The 18,810-nt window shown below is 45.9% G+C and overlaps 1 protein-coding gene across 2 annotated transcripts in view; it reads right to left on the bottom strand.

Annotated features, from left to right (window-relative positions):
* LOC128094770 (guanylate cyclase 2G-like) overlaps positions 1 to 17,219 on the bottom strand; it is a 42,873-nt gene extending 25,654 nt beyond the window's left edge. For both annotated transcript variants that reach the window (XM_052713289.1, XM_052713288.1), the window contains exons 1-9: positions 16,836 to 17,219; positions 13,898 to 14,246; positions 11,849 to 11,958; positions 9,492 to 9,677; positions 8,134 to 8,275; positions 6,879 to 7,014; positions 4,650 to 4,762; positions 3,804 to 3,973; positions 2,166 to 2,303 (exon numbers count right to left, since the gene is read on the bottom strand). In XM_052713289.1, coding sequence (XP_052569249.1) covers positions 2,166 to 2,303; positions 3,804 to 3,973; positions 4,650 to 4,762; positions 6,879 to 7,014; positions 8,134 to 8,275; positions 9,492 to 9,677; positions 11,849 to 11,958; positions 13,898 to 14,246; positions 16,836 to 17,219 — 1,728 coding nt within the window. The remainder of the gene's footprint in view (positions 1 to 2,165; positions 2,304 to 3,803; positions 3,974 to 4,649; positions 4,763 to 6,878; positions 7,015 to 8,133; positions 8,276 to 9,491; positions 9,678 to 11,848; positions 11,959 to 13,897; positions 14,247 to 16,835) is intronic.
* Between the last annotated feature and the right edge of the window lie 1,591 nt (positions 17,220 to 18,810).

The raw sequence follows: 18,810 nt of genomic DNA, 5'->3' as shown, positions 1-18,810 counted from the left end.
AAATGCGTAGGTGTTTTGCCTGCATGTATATCTGTGCACCACATGTGTGCAGTGTCTGAGGAGAACAGAAGAGAGCATTAGATCCCCTGGGATGGGAGTTACAGGTGGTTGTGAGCTGTCATGTGTGTGCTAGGAATCCAACCCAGGTTCTCTGGAAGAGCGACCAGTGTTCTTAACCACTGGTCATTTCTCTAGCCCCAAATGTTCTTAACTCAGGATGAGCCAGAAACATTGCCACTCGGAAAAGGTGAGAAAGGGAAATGGGAAAACTGAGAAGAAAGCCATGTATGGGAGATAACATCCAGCTCCTCTCTGCCCGGTCAACCCCCTTGGTAACATGGTGGTAGGTCTAGGACTCTAGCTGTTCAGCAGTAAGGTCTCCTTCAACTGTCAACACAGCCCTGCAAGGTAGCTGTGGTTGGCCCTGTTCTGGATAGGATCACTGAGGTTGGGTAGCTTGTCCAGGGTGGCACATGTGTAGTGGTGCAGCCAGATCGGAATATCTGATTCCAAGACTAACTCTCTCTTCTATGTCTCATTATCATTCAAGGAAATAGTGAGTTGACACCCTAAATCTAGTGTCAGGTGCCTAGTTCAAGCCCATGGTGACAGTTCAGTTTAATTTCTCCCAACCTCTCTTTCTTCCCTTACATGTCAGGGGACACCACCACCATACTTTTATGGTTTGGGGAAGGATGGGATCAGTTAAAACAACACTTGGCACATGAAGCTTTGTGAAATGGCAGATCTTACTTTTGTTACCTACTGGGTCTGCCTTTAGAGTCACTCAATCCCCAAGTAGCAAACCATGCAATAATGAGGTAGGAGCTGATTAGAAGGAAGGATATAGTCCACAAACATGAAGGAGGGCAAGGCTCAGTCAGATCAGCTAAGTATCATCCCAGGTCTGCCTCTTCGAAGGTAGAAGCAACTGTGAAGGATTTGGGACGGAGACGTAGGGGTCCCCTACAGAAGAGGGGACCCCTGTGGGACTGAGGAAAAGGTTCTTGGAAGAAGTGATGCCCGTCCTGAAACCTGAAGGGTGAGAGGGTTCCAGCTGGGATGAGGAAGACAGAGTGGACAGGACACTGCCAGAAACTGAAGCCACACTTTAGAGCAGTGGTCATTGATGGCTTTGCTTGGCACTTTCTGCCTCCATTTCCCAGGACCTATTTAACTTTCCCCAAAGGGAGCTGAGCTTTTAAAGGGTGACTAAGCATGTGCTCTGGGGCATTCCAGGCTGGCTGAGAAAGGATGGGGGAAGTGATGTCTGTGCTTCAACAGCTGCCAGTTTTACACTGCAGATGTGTCAGTACCCAGCACAGAGTCATCAAAGTCCCGGGATAAAGAAATCCACACTCTGAGACTGTGCTACCTACTAAGTTTGCCACTAACCACAAGGGACTATTCAAATGGTGTATGTGTAGCTGGGCACGCATATGTTATCAGTGTCAATGTTGGGTGTTCTCATCTGTCGGTGTCCGCCCTACTTTTGAGACTGGGTCTCCTGCTGAACCTGAAGCTCCTGGGTTCAGCTGGACTGGCTGGTTAATAAGCCTGTCTCACCTCTCCAGCGCTGGGGTCACAGGCACATGCTGCCGCGGCTCCCGGTTGCTGTTGGATTTGGGTGCTGGAGATTGAAACTCAGGTCCATGCACTTACACAGTGAGAGCTTTCCTGGCTGAGTGATCGCCACAGTGCCTTAGTTATTTAAATTTAATTACCTTTAATGCTCAGCTCCCTTGGAGACACTAGTATTCTGTCACCTGTAGCTAGGGGCTACAGTAGCGTTGGGATATTGCCATCACCACAGAAGGTTCTACTGGGGGTTCTAAGTCTGATTGAGTTCCTTGTGTAGGAATCACAGGGGAGCTTGTGGCAAATGCAGAATCTCAGCCTCTGTCCTGCTGACCCAAATCTTCACTTTAGAAACATGTCTTAAGTTCTTTTTAAAGTAAGACATAGTATTGGTGCATACTTTTGTATATTTTTTAAAAATTTACTGTGTTTCAGTTCTCAAAGTTAGAGAAACACCAATCTAGAGACACAAAACCACCCAGGATTTTGCTTGGAGAATGTCCTTGTATTCATAAAGCCTGGCCTGACCAAATTCAAATGGAGAATGGGACAGAAATCCACATCGACACTCATATGCACATGAGTACCTGGTAAAGCCCCACAGGGGCATAAAACATCTCTTCACCCTGTTGGCTCTTGGGAAAGGAGCTGCAATCTGCAGAAATATTCACAGTAGACGCATTACTAACGTTGTATCTTGACACAGGCGTGCCTCGTTGGGACAGCTGGAAAACAAGACATAGCCTGGTTGATCTCAGCAGCATGGCCTAGTACCCACAGGATGCTATATTTTGTAGATAAAGAGGGTGAATTATGAGGTTACATAGTCAATACCTGGGAAAGCCAGGCCTTGAACTCTGATCTTTCTGATCCAAAACGCATCTACTTGCTGCATGCCTCCCTCTTGGCCTCAGCACTACCAGGGGGAGCACAGGCTGTAAGGCCAGACTGCCTGTTGTAGAAGTGGGGATGGAGCTGTTTTCCCGAGTGAGGCTGGGTTACCTCTATGTTTAATGTTTCCAGCACTTCTTCCATCTTCAGAGCATAGGAGCCTACTCCTGTTTAAAGTGACTATTAACGGCACCCTAATACACAAAACCGAGCAAATCAGATTAAGCTCTGTGTGTAGAGAGGGAAGAGGAGACTCCAATCCCTGGGGACATTAGTCAGAAGTAACTGACTAATAGAAGCCCATCTCTTGGTTTCAGGACACCGAAATCTCCCAGACTTGGTACCAATCTTTCCAGCCTTCAGCAAGACACGTTCTAATATTCTGATAGCCTGACACGTTCTGTGTGACTTCTGTCCTTGTCAATGTTGGCGATTCACTCTTCCTAAATGGCACCTCCTCTCAGAAGCCTTCAAGTGACTCTCCATTCTGAGGCTTCCACCTTACCACGGAGACCTCCCTTTGCCTCTCTCTGGGGCATCCCGAAGGCCTGAACTGTGCCTGGGCGACCCTGGAGAGTAGACTGCTATGATTTTATGCAAATGAACTGATTGTAGCACTCATTGGCAGTTAAAGGGGTTACTGTTTTGGACAGGACCAGATGCTCCACAGGAACCCCCACAGAAGAGTTGAGCATTAGAGGGCTGCCAGTCATTTCCAAAGAGTCCAAAGCTGAGACTCAGTCACAAATGGAAGCACACATCAACCTCCCCTCCCAAGGCTCAGGGAACATTGTGGAAGAGGGGGCTGAAAGAATGTAAGGGCTGGATGAGTGGAAGGTTGGCCTTGGCGAACTCACAGACACCATGGTTACCAGCACAAGCCCAACACGAGATCAAGCCAGTTAAAAAATCCAATATGGAGCACAGAGGAGCTCTTGGAAGCTTTGGCTGCTGAGGAAGAAAGAGAGAGTCACTCTTGGAGTGGAAAAGGTGGCCACCAGTAGGCTCCCCATGACCCCACACACATTCGCATATGGACTTAGTGTTGGGGGGCATGAAGTTGGGAGAGAAATGAAGATGTTTTGGGAGAGAGAAGGAGGGAATGGAGGCATGGATACACTGTATAGATGTATGATATAAACAAAAATGTTTAATGTTAAAAAAATTTGAGTTTTTGGGAGGCAGGGTAGTGTTCTCAGATAAATGTAGCCTAGAAACTTAACTCAGGTCTTAAGATTCTTCTGAGTGCTCACTTCATCAGAGTCGCCCCCTTGCTCTCATGAGTTCCTAGGGACTGTCCCTTTGCAAGTCCCCAGAAAAGTGTGTGGCCTCACCTTGCGCTGGGGCAGAACAGTGATGCTGTCATAATGGATCTGCCACAAGGTGTTTCCATGATGGCTCTGCACTTCTCCTCTCAGCATCCGTAACACCAGACCTACAATGGCAGCTACTGTGGCAAGAGCCAGAAGCGTGGCTGTGAGAATCTCAACAGGTGTGGTCATACCTGGAGGTGGACACAATCTTACTCAGGCCCACCTATGAGCAGAGGTAAGCACGTTCCTGCCAAGCAGGTGTCTCCAAGACTGTCCAGATGTGGTATAAGTTTGTGACATGCTGAAGCCATTCAGACTTGGCTCTGCTGGGATCCTACTATGCTAGCCCCAGCCCCAACCCAACCCAACCCAACCCAGCTACCGTGGCAAGAATTTCATAGACATTTTAAAGATAATTTCATAGATATAGTCACCTCATTTTTTGTTGATAGAAACTTCTATAGTAAGAACATAGCAATGACTCCCAACACTTCTGTTGAACACTACTATGCATTCTCATAGTGTTGTTCTCCAGGCACAGCCTATCTAACTCAAAACCAGGCTCCTAACTGTGGTAATTCAGCCACATCCTCCTGCCCAGACTACTTCTACCTCCTTGAACAGAGTTCTAGGACTCAAGTCTCAAGAGGTTCCTTACAGTGCTGGCTCTAAACAGGGAAAGTGGCCAGGGGTGCCCCGGGTGATACTGACGGTGTCTGAAAACACTCTCAGTTCCATCTAGCTAGAGGGTTGCTACTTCTCATTGTCTAAAACCACAGGACCGTCTCACACAGAAAGGCTTTCTGGCCCTAACGACAGTGCTGTTGAGAGGCCGTCCCTGCTACCTTCTCAGAGCTGCGTGCTCACCTGCTACAGGAGAAGGCTCAGTTTTGCAAAGCTTGTTATGAACTCCACAGCTAGGTCTGTCTTCAGGAAGGGAGCCACGGAGCCAAGAGATGTTAGAGACATTCCTCTGGGGTCTTTAAAGCAGAAAAGACAAAGGTCCGTGTTCAGTGCACTTAATTCTACTTGTCTTCACCTCATATACAACAAGAGCAATGGAGCCATACATTAAAAAAAAAAAAAAAACAAAAAACGGGGGCTAGAGAGATATCTCAATGGGTGAAGGCCCTTGGCTGTGAAGCCTAGTGACCCAGTTGAATCCCTGGGACTCTCACAATGAAAGGACAGAACCAACTCCCCAAAATTGTCCTTGTAGCTACACATTCATGCCATGGCATGAACATGTCCCTCATGCATGCATGCATATGAACATGTCCCTCATGCATGCATGCCCAGAGAGGAGTAAATGTAAACAAACAACAACAACAAGGCAAACGGGCTCTGGTCACTAATTCAATCCTCTGGTGGCCTGACTGTGTTTTTCTACTTCCCTTAGGCTCTTCAAACTTCACATCTAGCCTCCAGCCATGTAATTCAGGGAAAGCAATGTCTTCTCTTTTTTTCCAGGTAGAATATCTTCCACATCTTGTAACTTAAACCATGTCTCTTTTGACTAAAAGGTCATGAGCCAATGCTACAAGTGTCAGTCGAGCTTGGCATAGCAAGTATTTTGATAGGTCACAGACCAAATGTTGCTCCTTGCATGGAATGCACCCCTTCCTACCAAACTGAGGATTTGGTTTGTTACCGTTACTTTGTTTCTGTGCTGGCCTATTCTGGACCTTAACTTTTCTCAAAGAATAAGGGAGGGGAAATGTCTCACATGGAATCTGGGCTGGTGGCAGTAGACAGGTAGACATTGAATTAAGCACTAGCATTCCTTTTCATTTCCTCATTGGTTTGTAGCTGAGAAAACAATACAATGGATTTTTATAGGAGTTCCTGGTACTGGGAGCCCAGAACAGCACAGGGCCCTGATGTCCATGTGAGTCTCAGGGAGGCAGATTTATAGGTGAGTGCATTTACTGAATGTGAGCTTGGGCTTGTAGGTGACCCCATGATTCACTGCCTTGGGGGCTCAAGACTTCTTCTGAACACACTGGGAATGGGATTCAGCTGGGGCGTCAAAGGAGGCAAAGCCCCTATGGAGTTACAGTTGGGGTACTGCGTTTCTGTGTTCTCCCCTGGGACCTGGAAAAGTCCGTACCCACAATCTGGGCAAAACCACCTTAAAGCCCCAAAGTTGATCTTTGTGAGTTCAGAAGCTCTGACATCGTAGCAGGATGTTGCTGTCTACAAAGTTCATTCCCAAGAACTGATTTTGACTGGATGGTGGTGGCGCACACCTTTAATCCCAGCACTCAGGAGAGAGAGGCAGGTGAATCTCTGTGAGTTTGAGGCCAGTCTGGTCTACAGAGCTAGTTCCAGGATAGCCAGGGCTACACAGAGAGACCATGTCCAGAAAAACACAAACAAAAACAAAGAATTGATTGATTGATTTTGTGTGTGTGTGTATGTGTGTACATATATATCAAAAAATGCCTCATGTTTTATGTGCATTTACAGTATTATATTGGGCTGCATTCATAACTAAGAGGTTTTCTGTATCATGACAATAGGTGTCTTGGCTGACACAGTAAGCCAGATTAAGCTGAATTAAAAAGCAAAAGAACAGGTTTATTTGAGCAAAGAAACTCCTGGGTGAGCTCTCCAGCCCCAGAGATGGAGGCAGGAGAATCCACGTGCCTGAACTAAAGCCGGGAGCTTATATAGCCTGTAGGCGAGGGGTGATGATGTGTCCGCCACGAGCTGGGTTTGTGCCCAAGTATGGTCAAAAGCTGAGCACTTTGGGCAGGGACTTGGGCTGCTGGCAACTTCAGGGGAGGAGCTGCCACAGCCGCCAACAATGGGTATCTGGGCTTTTTGGTGCCTTTTCTTTCTCGGAAATTCTCTGAGAGGGCCCGGTTTGAGAGAGAGGAATAGAGTTTTCCAGATCAAGCAAGAGTGAGCTGGAGTTTCCAGCCGAACAATAGCTATCCTGAAACATATGCAGCCCACAGGCCACTGGTTGGACATACTGTAGTGAACAGACTGTTTAGTGGAATACTCTAGAAATGGATTCCAAAGCTCTGGTCCCCCCACCCCAGGTTCTTCTTACAGCATGATCAATCTTACAGAAGTGACCACCAATACCTGATCACTTTCTGAAAACTGTCATAAAGAAGAAAAGGAAGAAAAACGGACTTGTTTCCAGATTTCTGTAGAGCATAGACTGAGTAGTCCAGGTGCCTTTTCCCCTGCGAGTCCAAAAGCACAGGGCCAGTGATTCCTGGAAAGAGAGATTATACCAGGTAAGGACAAAGTGACACTCACGGCTGAAAACAGCAGCCCGTACCAGCTCTGATTGGCATACCCACTCCCCACCAGACATGGATGGCAGGTTCGGCCATTTGACAGAATCTGAGCTAGGGTCAACATGTACACTGAGGGGCAGAAGGTGACTCAGAAGTAGAGTCACAGTGGGAAGGCAAACTATCTCTTTAGCTCCAAATCGGGAGGCTCATCCAGTGTTGAGGGAATAAATGAAGCCATCTTGCATGCATTTCATATAAAGCCACTTCCTATGGATTCAGAACATATAGTGACTGGAAGCTGAATGTCCCTAGGACAGTAGCTGGATGGGCATGAAAGACAGACAGCAGCCTCTCTGGTCCTTGCCATGCTGGTTACTCCCTGTAAACATCCCCGAGACACAGGTTCCTTCTCTCTGGGCCCTTCCTTTTGACTCTGGTAGACACCGAAGCTTTGGTGTGCTCAGTTCCACCCAGCAGTCTTGCTGTCCTGATAAAACTCCATTTATCAAGGAGAGACTTCAGAAAAGGGAACGCCTATCCTATGCCCCAAACCAGCAGCCATGCCCTGACGTCAGGTTCCACTGCAGACAGGACACAATATTGTCATTTATGAAGTATGTGCCTGGCTCTGTGATCTTGGTGACCACACACATCAGGTCTCAGAAAAGGAGAATCTCAGTCCTATCCCAGGGTCCCAATTCTGCCTTCCAGAGCCAAGGGAGGCCGAGTTGGAATGCAACTCAGGGCTATGGGGCCTGGTGCCCCTTTCTTCCTGGAATGTTACACTGCCTTGCTATTTAGACATGTTGTACAGGCAAAGTCTCCTGAGGAGGGTATTAATAGAAGAAGCTGTGAGAAAGAGTGCCCAGGAGAAGAGGATAAAATGCTCAGAAGCCTCTTCCCCTGGTTGGGGAAAGTCAGAGCAGTCAGCAGGCTTTCAGCCCGTGTACCCTGTGGAAGACTGGAATCTTGTTGAGATGATAAAGATTCTGTAGCAGAGCAAGGTGGGACTTTCAGGAAGCCGATGATGCATGGCAGCATCTCCAAGTCCACAGGGATGAGGTTAAGAAGCCTGAGCTCAGAGACCGCCTTACCCTGCAGTGTGATCTGGCCAGCCCTTAGGGTGCTAATCAGCTGCCGCCCATCCCAGAAGTCTTTCTCAGCCTTGATCATCTCCTCCACAGTCTGAGCATAGAGTAAGAGGGCATCGTGGAGGTAGGCAGAGAAAGGGCTCACCTTCAACGAGAGAAGCAAACATGGTGTTCATACACCGGGCTTCCACCACCTAACTAGAAGAAATCATTCTCTATCACCTGAGCACAGGACCAGCCTAACTGAGAGGGGCAGGGGATACCTCATGCCCATGCCCGGTGGATATCAAGCCTAGCTATCCAAGTCTTTGCCTTTCCTTGTGCCCCAGTTGTCCAATTGGATCACATGCTCAGACCAAGACCAGCTTCAGATGCTATCAGCTATTCTTTAGGAGGGGGTGTGTGCCTTAAGTGAAATATTCAGAAGCTAGAATGTCTGCCATTTTCTGGCTGTAAGTAGAGGCGAGATCTGTATCCTCTCCAGACCTCAGCTCACTTATTTGTAATATGGAGATAAAATGACTCATGAAACATTTGTAGCACTAGATGAGGGAGAATAGGTAAACTATTACAAGCCAGATGTCCATAGTCGGTCTTCAATACCTGCTCATTTAATCAACAAAAGTGTAAGTGCCTATTCAGTCCTAGGTGCCTTTCCCCCACAGCAGCAGGAACAGAGCAGTACCTAGAAATAAGTGTCTTCTCACCCTGGTAGGATACACAGTCTAACCCTCATTCCTCATCAAGCCCTGTCTTCAGTGTCTCAGCATGACCCCAGAGTGGAAGTAGCTTCCTCTCTTGCCAACATTCTCTATAAAACATTTCCCATGTTGTTGTTCTTCTATATAGACTCATATTCCTGCTGGCTGATACCCTTCTCATGACTGTCCTGACAGAGCCTGTCTGAACTGTGCTGGCTCCATGTTTGACTGTTCCATCCTGGCTATTAGTCCTGTTGTCCTGCTGACAAAGGCAATCAGATAGCCTGAGGGCACACTGGTATTTCTTCTGCTACATCAACATAGTGTATTGTTGGATACTCAGGGCCAGTCTGGAAGGTAGATGCCATTAATGATTCTAGTTCGCGTTTGAGGGAAGCCAGCTATGAGGAAATTAGGTAATTCACTCCAAGACTGCACAGATAGCAAATAGCAAAGGCCAGTAGCTTTCCATCGGATAACTCTGACTCCTCTGTGGTCATGGGTATGGACTTCACAAAAGAACACCAAACCACTGTTTACTTTAGGCTGTGGAAGAAAGACAACGGTGTGTATAGTGAGGGGTTGTAGGGGTTGGGGTTGGGGGCAGGCAGAAATAAGAAAGATAAATGCAAAAGCAACTGGGCAAAAACCACACCAGACCTGCTCCTCGGAGGCAATGGAGCTTTGGAAGGGTGGGCTCCTCAGCCTTTGGTAGACTTGTTTCCGGAAGTCATCATCGCCAGGGCCTTCTCCATAGGAGCTGGGGGCGATGAGAAACACTGACTCATAGACTTTGGGGAAGCCTGTCACCGAGCCATTTGTCAGTACTTCTTTCCAAAAACTGTCCTGAAAAATAACAAAGTAAATTTCACCATGTTGTAGGAAATGACCCATGGAGTCCAACTACATTCATGACAGTGCAGAACTTTAATTGTTGTAGGCTAATTCTTGGAAATACAGTAATTCCAGAAGGTTCTGCAATACTGGGTCCAAATTTGCTAGCGAGCACACAAGCAGCAGGAAGGAAGCCAAAGGGTAAAGAAGGAAGAACATGGTGGGCACCAAGCAGCTAAGGGACGAAAGCTTATGTAACAGCAAAGATTGCCAAGCTGAACACATTTAGGACCGTCTGGTCTCCATTTGCCTTGTGGTTTCAGTGTTGATTACCATGGCTATCATCTATATTATTATCACTACTCTGACAAATGCATACCACTCACTCACTGCGTGTATCCCAAATTCCCTAGTATAAGCAAGGACAGAAACACACGTGCTTGTGTATGTGTGTGTATACATAAAATATACATATTTTACATAACTGATATTACACTACACTGTTGATCTGCAGATTGATTTTTTTGCAACATAAACCTAACGGTTTTGTGCATTGTTTTAAGACGCAGGATGAACTCAATTATATAGATACTTCATGGTATATTTTACATTCTGTTCTTCCTATACTCTAAAGCAGTTGGAATTGACCATCAGAGTTTTACGAGGAAGAAAGAAGGGTTGGAAGGGATTCTCTGAAAATCCCAAGGATTGCCCCATCCTCTCCTTTCATCATCTTTTTGCAAGTAGAGATGAGGGGAAAGAAAAGAAAGGGGGTAGTGATAACGAGGAGGAAGGAGGATACCCTGGAAAGTAGAGAGAGAGAGATTTCCAGCTGCCAAGCAACAAAATCAGAGGCAATTTTGCCATCTAATACTTCCTGACAAAGGAAGAGAAATATGGTCATTATTATCCCTCTCTATATCCACTTTGCCCATTTTAGTTCCTTCTGATTACATAAAAAAGCTCATTTTAGAAAGCAAAACCTACTGGAAACTACACTGTGGTCACACAGCCAAAGAAAGGCAAATGGTCCTTCTAGATGTCTTTAGTGTAGTATGTGCAGACACTGAGAGCTAGAATACTCTTGTGGTAGCTGTGCAGCATGGAGTAAGCTAGTTTTACTTCACTGGGCCTCCACTTCTTATTCTGTAAAAGAAGCTAACAAACAAACAAAGACTCAGTCTGAAACAGTAGCAGTGCCACTTGGGAGCATTGAGATCACAGATGAGGCATCCCACTCGCCTTACCTAAGTCTTGGTTTTAAAAGTTGGAAGGATAACCACGTCTGCCTTGCAGCAGCACAGGTCAAATATCTAACAGTAGTGTGGAAAGTGTGTGGTTCTTTAGCTTCGTCCACCATTAATCAAAGAACCAAACCACCTGAGAACTGCCTCACCCGGCCCATGCGATGGCCTCTGCAGGCCTTTGTTAGGTTCAACAGGGACATGGGGAAATCTATGGAAGAAGAGAAATGAGAGCCACTTGCAATCCTTCAGACAGGCTTATGTACCTGGCAGAAATGAGAGTTTGGCTGGTGTGTGCTCACCTGGAGGGCAGAGGCTGGACTCTGGAGCCAGCTAACTTCATTCCAGCCCAAGTCTAGTCCCTCACTAACTGTGGCGAAGAACTCTGGGTAAATGCTTTCAGTTCAGTCTTGATCTACTTTAATGTGTGTGTGTGTGTGTGTGTGTGTGTGTGTGTGTGTGTGTATACATTCATGCTGATGTGATGCATGTGTGCATGCGTGTATGTTTGTGTGTGCAAGTGCATGTGCACCTGTGTGTATGTGCGGAGGCCAGAGGTCAACCTTGAGTGTTGTTTTCGATGCCATCCTCTTATATTTTTGAGCAGGGTCTTTCACAGGCCTGAAGCTCACCAACCAGGCTAGGTTGGGTAGTAATAAAGTCCTAGGAAGCAATCTATTCCTCACCTCCCCAGAACAGGGATTACAAATGTGGGCCACCAAGCCTTTTAAAGTGGGTTCTGAGGACCAAGGTGACACTCACATCTGTGTGTCAAGCACCACTAACTAAGCTGTACCCCCAGGCCCTCAGCCCTGGTGTTAAGATAAACTTTCAAGAGTACTGAGCTACTAGAGCTGTACTGAGCATCTGGTTCCCATACACATCCTGTTGCCTGGCCCTTCTCACTACAGAGCCACTGACCCGTAGATAGACCCCTACCTCCAGCTGCTGCAAAAGGATGAAAACGAATTCTCCAGTGTTGAGTTCCAGGTTCTCTGCAGCTTGCAGAATGCCTTTTGCGTCCTCTGAGCTGCATATTAGAATTAGAACTAAAGGGAGGGGAAACAGTCAGACAGTTGCCCATGCTCCCACATGCGTGCGTGTGTGTATCACACACACACACACACACACACACAGACATACATACATTCTTTTTTATGTCTAAAATAAAAACACTCCAAACAAGACACAGCCTTTTTATTTCTTTGAGCATACTTCAGGAAATAGGAATGCCTAGGCTATTGTAGGACAGTATGTTTAAACTAAGCCTATGGCACAAGCTGCCAGTCTTTGCCCTTCAGAAGCTAATCTTTGCTACAGTCTTCTGCCACCACAATGTACAAGTCCAGGAAGTTTGAGATCATTTTTCTTCCTTGATTTTACTTGACTGACCCCAAAATCAGTGACTCCTCAGCTGTGCATCAGTTAGGAGGAAGCCAAAGTGGACCTGGAGTCAAGGACATTTGGGGCTTCTGAGTTGGGGTGGGGAGGAATGGCCAAGATGCCTTGCTTCTTTCTATTCAGTGACACCATCATTCATTTTGAAGTCACACAGTTGACAGTTTATCTTTTAGATGAGCTATTGTCTTCCTCTATAATCTTCAAGTGTGTGACAGGCACTGTGTTCTCCACAGGAAACAGCTGTGGGCAAGACAGACTGGGCTCCACTGTCGGGAGGGCATCAGCTCTTGTCTGTCATCATTCTCACACAGCTACCACAGAGAATGACTTAAAAGAGGAAAGGCTCATGTGGGCTCACAGTCTCAGAGAGTTCAGTCCATGGTCTCAGGGCCCTGAGCTGAAACATCATGGTGGTGGGAAGGAGGGGGTGAGGAGGAAACAGACCCAGGTGTAACCTCCAAACATACTCCCAGTGACCTATTTTCTGAAGCCAGGCCCATCTCCTAAAGAAGTGGCTCTTAACCTGTAGGTCTTGACCCCTTTGGGGATCAGACAACCCTTTTACAGGGGTCACCTAAGACCATCAGAAAACACAGATGTTTGCATTACAATTCATAACAGTAGCAAAATTACAGTTATGAAGCAGCAACGAAAATAATGTTATGGTTGGGGTCACCACAGCATGAGGGACCGTATTAAAGGGTCGTAGCATTAGGAAGGCTGGGAAGCACTGCCCTAAAGATTCCAGAACCTCCTAAAATAGTCACCACGTGGAGTCTAAGCATCGGACACATGAGCCTACAGAGGACATTTTTGGAGTCCCAGACAGAGTGGAAAGTGGAGAGCTTAGGGGAAGACTGAACACTCTCACCAGAGAGAGGCAAGGATCTGATCCCAGTTTAGGAGAGAGAATTCAGAGAAGGCATCCCTAAGGGGGGGGGGACTTGGGGCTGAGCCTGCAAGGCTGAGGGCAAGCTCCAAAGCATGGCCATGGGTGTCACTCTGAGGACAAGGATTTGGCAAATCCCCGTGGAGGAGTCGGTGACTGATGAAGGCATCTCAGCAGCACCACCAGAGTGACTGCTCCCAAATGTTGGCCAACTACCCACCTGGACACAGTACTAAGCCCTTCCCACACATAACCCTGTTTAGTCCCCACCTTCCCGGGAAAGAAGTATGATGGGTCATCTTTATTTAATAGAGAAGGTGTCTACGGCACAGAGAGGTTAGGATTCTCACCCATGGACACACAGCTAGAAAGTGGGGAGACTGGAATAAAAACTAAGTGTGTCAGTCTCCAAAGCCCATGTTCTCAGTAACAAAGTCCAAGACCCAGATTACCAGAAATATGCTTCTAGAACTTACTCTGTGCAGCACAGCACTATAACAGCCAAAATTTCCTATCACACAAAAACATATTTATTATTATTATATATATAAAGAAATTACTTTAATGTATCATTAATTTTGTACATTGTTTCTACTTGCTTTTTAAACTTATAAAAAAATAAGTATAAAGACAAAGAGTCCAAAGCTGTTTCTAAACAATCTTCAAACACAAGCAAAGGAAGATTCTTGCCTACTTACCCCTGGCAACAGATGACATGCTTCTGAGGTTTTCCTGCAGAGAGTCTGGGCTGCTGTTGCTGTACCTCATGCTGGCAGTGATGGTGAAATGCAACTGGAGTCCATCCTCAACAGCCCTCCACAACTCATCCACTCCTTCACTGGAGGAAGCCCTAGAGGAGCCTCCAAACAGCCCGATGTCTTCCCAGCCCAAGTACCGCAGGCTTTCCCGAAGCACAGCACCAATTTCCTGCTTGGGTGGCACGAGGGTCACGCAGGTATCACACCAGAAGTGGTCCTCCAGGGCTGCCCTTTGTCCAACAAAGTCGAACATGGGGATGTTCCACTCAGAGGCCAGCAAACCAATAACCTTGAAAGTGAACAAGGGAGTGCCTTCCATAACAGAGCTTATGCCACACCACACTTCATGTCCATGTCTGCAGAGAACTCAGATGCAGGGAACCTCTGGGTCATTTCTGCAACTTCTCTATTGGAATGTCAATGACAATGTCTTCCATACGGTCTGCACTGCAGGGACCTCAGGGCACAGGAATAATAAATGTAAGGATTTATCAAGCCCTTGCTATGTTCTAAGGCCTCCATTAAGAACTTTTATGTTCGCGTCAATCTTTTTTTAAAAGTTCTATTAAAAAAAAAACAAAACAAAACCAAAAAAAAACCCACTGTAATCAAACTTGATTGACTGCAATGGTTTTCAGGTTGGATTTTTATTGTTTGAAAGTTTTGTACATGAATACAATGTGTTTTAATCAACTCCAACCCCATTCCCTCTCCTCCAGTTCCTTCCTGTTCCCCAAAAATATTCCTTCCCAACTTTCCTTTTCTTTTCTTCTTTCTTGCCTTTTAACCCACTGAGTCCACTTAGCATTGGTAGCATGTGCATGGGTATGGGGCCATCTACTGGAACACAGGTAGCCTCACAGGAGTTGCATCCTTGAAGAAAACTGACTCCCTCTCTGAAAAAAGCCAACAATTGCCAATAGTTTCTCAGCTGGGGTGGGAAATCTTGAGCGCCTCCCCATTGCGTGCTTAGACTTTGCTTGGCTTGATCTTACACAAGTCTTCTGAATACTGTGACAGTTAAAGTGAGCTCTTCCCTGTGTGCAGCTTCCCTGCTGTGTCCTGACAGCACTGTTTGGTTGTGGTCACCCACTGCCTTTGGCTCCTATATTTTATCCTCCTCCTCTTCCTTGATGATCCCTGAGCTTGACAGGAGGAGTATGATGTAGACATCCCACTTAGGGCTGAGCCCCCATTTAAACTTCTAGGGTTTCTATCGCTTCTCAGCCTTTTGGCTAAGATCAAGTGTAAACTTCTAGGGTTTCTATAGGATTTGCTTGGCCATTATTCCCATCTTAAAGATGGAAATGTGGAGATGCAGGGATGTGAGTTACATAGCTAACGCTACCAGAGTGGGATTAGAACTCAAGCCATGTGTCCCCATTTACATGCTTCCTGAACTCATCCATTATTTGTTTCTATGTATTTTCTTTAAGATCCTACATTTTGCAAAGAATTTTGAAGACCTTTACCTTAAAGAAGTTTATGGCCCCTTATAGGAGCTGAGATATATAAAAATATCCTTAGAAAGCAATATGCCCTATAGGATTTATAGAAAAATATTTATAAGCATTTAGGAAAGCAATCAATTATCTCTTTTTTAACTTTCAAAACATTTAATTTGGAAGAAATTTATGTGGGTTTTCAATCTCACCACAGTAAAGCTTGTAAAACAAAATTTATAAATGAACTTAAATAATAGAATTCAATGCCTGGGGGGGAAAATAAAGAGAATTTTATAGTCTGTTTTACAGACTTCCTGCAAAAAAGGAGCCAAATTCACATACACAGAGAAACATACTCATACAAATTAATGATAAATTACTTCAAACTGCGGAATTATGGACAGGTAAAATGAAAGAGGAGGGCAGAAGTTGCCTCAGCAACACTTGGAATTGACCTTGAAGGAGGAGTAGGATTTGGATAGCCAGAGAGGTGTAAAATGCAGAGAGATGGATATTTCAAACTCAAAGGTCAACTGAATCTTACAGCAACAATTCCAGAGAGTTCTGCCGCATTAGAGAGTGAGATCTGCAATGCTCCTCCTTAGGCACCCTCCCCATCCTCTCTCAGATGGTGTGACACCAGAGGACATTGACTAAGCAACTCCCACTAACCACACATAGCATGTCTCCCTCATTTGCTGTAGCTTAAAGCAAACTGTCACACTGTATTCTCTCCAGCTGATTGTCAGCATTCCTGAATAATTTATTATGCACACCAAAGGAAGCCTCCTTTAACAATCGATACTGTTATATTTAAAAACAAGCATTGTTGTCAATCTCAAATTCTCCAAACCATGTGACTGACAACATAAGAGAATAATGACTAGGAGTCTACCTGCAACACCAAAGTCAAACAAGCAGGAGGAACAGGGTTCATGAACTAATCAGTTTTCCTTAAAAGTCTTTAAAGACTTCTAACTCTTCTAGTTATATGATCTCAAAAAACAGAAACTAAGACCTAGACAGCAATTGTGATGATTTTTGCTCAGAGACTGATTAGATGCAAGCACATACTTGTCTTGAAAGATGGCCTTATATAATATAGTACCATGTACAATGAATATATACAATTAACCTTTTAATCAAAAATGTAAAAAATCAATAAGAAGAGATGAATGAAATCAGTATCTTCAACTGTACACTCACCCTCTTTCAGTAGAAACTCAGACAACTTTTTTTTTTTTTTTTTTTTGGTTTTTCGAGACAGGGTTTCTCTGTGTAGCTTTGTGCATTTCCTGGATCTCACTCTGTAGACCAGGCTGTGCTCAAACTCACAGAGATTCACCTGCCTCTGCCTCCCAAGTGCTGGGATTAAAGGCATGCGCCACCGCCGCCCGGCTCAGACAACATTTTTAGAATACTGCATACTCTACCTCTGCTGCTTCTGAGCATGCTGGTCCAAACAGAGCAGGAATGTGTTCTCTCTGGACCTGGTCGATGAAAACTGCAAGGGACTCCTTGGCGCTGCATGCTGAGTTGGTGTAAGTGAACTCCCAGCTCAAGTTCCCGAGGCCCACTGGCTCTGAGTTGAGCTTGTCCACAGCAATCTGGAGGCCTGCCCCCAGTCTTTGCACACTGAATGGATGAGAGATGTTCCACGGGGCATGGAATCCCACGGTGAGCTTAGCAGCTTCAGGACAAGTCACTAGCACAATGACAAAGAGCATCAGAACCAAACATGAGTGGCCAGTATGGTTTTCATCTCTAACACAGAGCCTAGACTTCAGTGGGACCTCAGAACCTGTCCTGGAAGCCATGGATAGAATCTAACAAAGTATCGTTATACAGCTCTGGTAGGCTCAGCCTTCTGACCACCCTTGCCCAGAACTTATAAGAGAGTGAAGAGTCCCCAGAGACCACAGCTTGCTTTCTAGTCAGTGACACTAATTAACAGAAGCTGTCCCTTTCTGAGTCTCACAGAAAACAAGCAGAAGTGGCGAGTCAAAAAACCCCTGGATGTTGATCCAATGATATCACTTACAACCTTCATGTTACTGAACAAGTCACATGACCCTATGTGAAGACGGGCCCACTCACCAAAGCCTGCGCTACAATTCTAAATGCACTTCACGTTATTTGTATGACCTTGGACCTAAATGGTGCAGGTCTTCTCTAAGTGGTATTGGGGGGCAGGAGGATTACAGGAGAGCTTGTAAATCTAGTCCTCCATACAAAGCTTGCACAAAGAACCATTCTATCAATGGTCTTACGGCCTGGGGCGATAGCTCATTTGACTAAATGCTCGCTATGCAAGCTTGAAGATCTGAGCTTCAACTCTTCAGAACACAGTTTAAAAGCTGAGCATGAGGATGTGAGCCTGTAATCCCAACACAACAGCGACAGAGACAGGAGGGCTCCCGAGGCCAGTAGGCCAGCTTGTCTAGTGGAATCAGTGAGACCCCTTGTCTCAGAACTAAGGTGGGAAGCAGTCTCTCCAATGACCGCCACATGTGTGCACGCACATACACGGACAACACACAAGAAGTTAGATTTCATATGAGTATCATAGTAACAATGATAGTTACCATTTGCTCAATCAATTTTACAGAAAAATCTTAGAACAAGTAAACTAATGTTTATGAAAAGATTTACTGCCAACCCAGGCATACCGTATCTCCCTTTCCTGGGCTTGGAGGACCAGGAGCTGATTAGTACTGGATAAATATTGGCCTTCTCTCTGCATAGATAAGAGCAAGAAGATTTTAGATGGCGGGGGGGGGGGGGGGGGGGGGGGGGGGGGGGGATGTCACCTCTTCACTGCTTGACACATCACAGGGAGACCAGGACTTTTGGAAGGCCACAGCCATCCCAGGTAAGATGGCCCAGCCATTTCCCAGGCCCATCCACACTAATCTAAATGGTCAACTTTTCACCTCCCATGGCTTCCATCTGGGAAAAGTCTGCCCTCTCATACTCATCCATTACTTAGATAGTTTAGCACGGTAGACTCGTTATGATTCTCAAAGCTTCCTTGAAGTCTCTCCCAAAGGCTAGGACAGTGATTCTAGGACCCCACTCCAGACTTTCTGAGCCAGAATGTGCTCCAGGAAATCTGAATTTGAGGTTGTCACTTAATCTTAGATGCACTAAGTCTTGAGAAGCCCTGACAGTCTGAAGAGGAAGGGAAGAACTCAGTTACTGCTTCTCTTCCTTCAGATACAATCCCTTAAACAGCCTTAGCTCACTCAGGCCTGACTCAGAAGGAAACCACGCTACAGAGGCTATTTCTCTCCTCTTAGAGTTAATGTGTGAAGTCTTGAGTCAACACCTCCTTCCTTACAAACTCCACCAATCTTTTGCCTTGGGCAAGTCAGATAGTGCTGTGAATTGGTTTCCTTCATTTCACAA

The sequence above is a fragment of the Peromyscus californicus genome, unplaced genomic scaffold (genome assembly GCF_007827085.1).
Source record: "Peromyscus californicus insignis strain IS unplaced genomic scaffold, ASM782708v3 Scaffold_4__1_contigs__length_199733344, whole genome shotgun sequence".
Lineage (NCBI taxonomy): Eukaryota > Metazoa > Chordata > Mammalia > Rodentia > Cricetidae > Peromyscus > Peromyscus californicus.
This window is presented reverse-complemented; position numbering and strand designations above follow the sequence as displayed.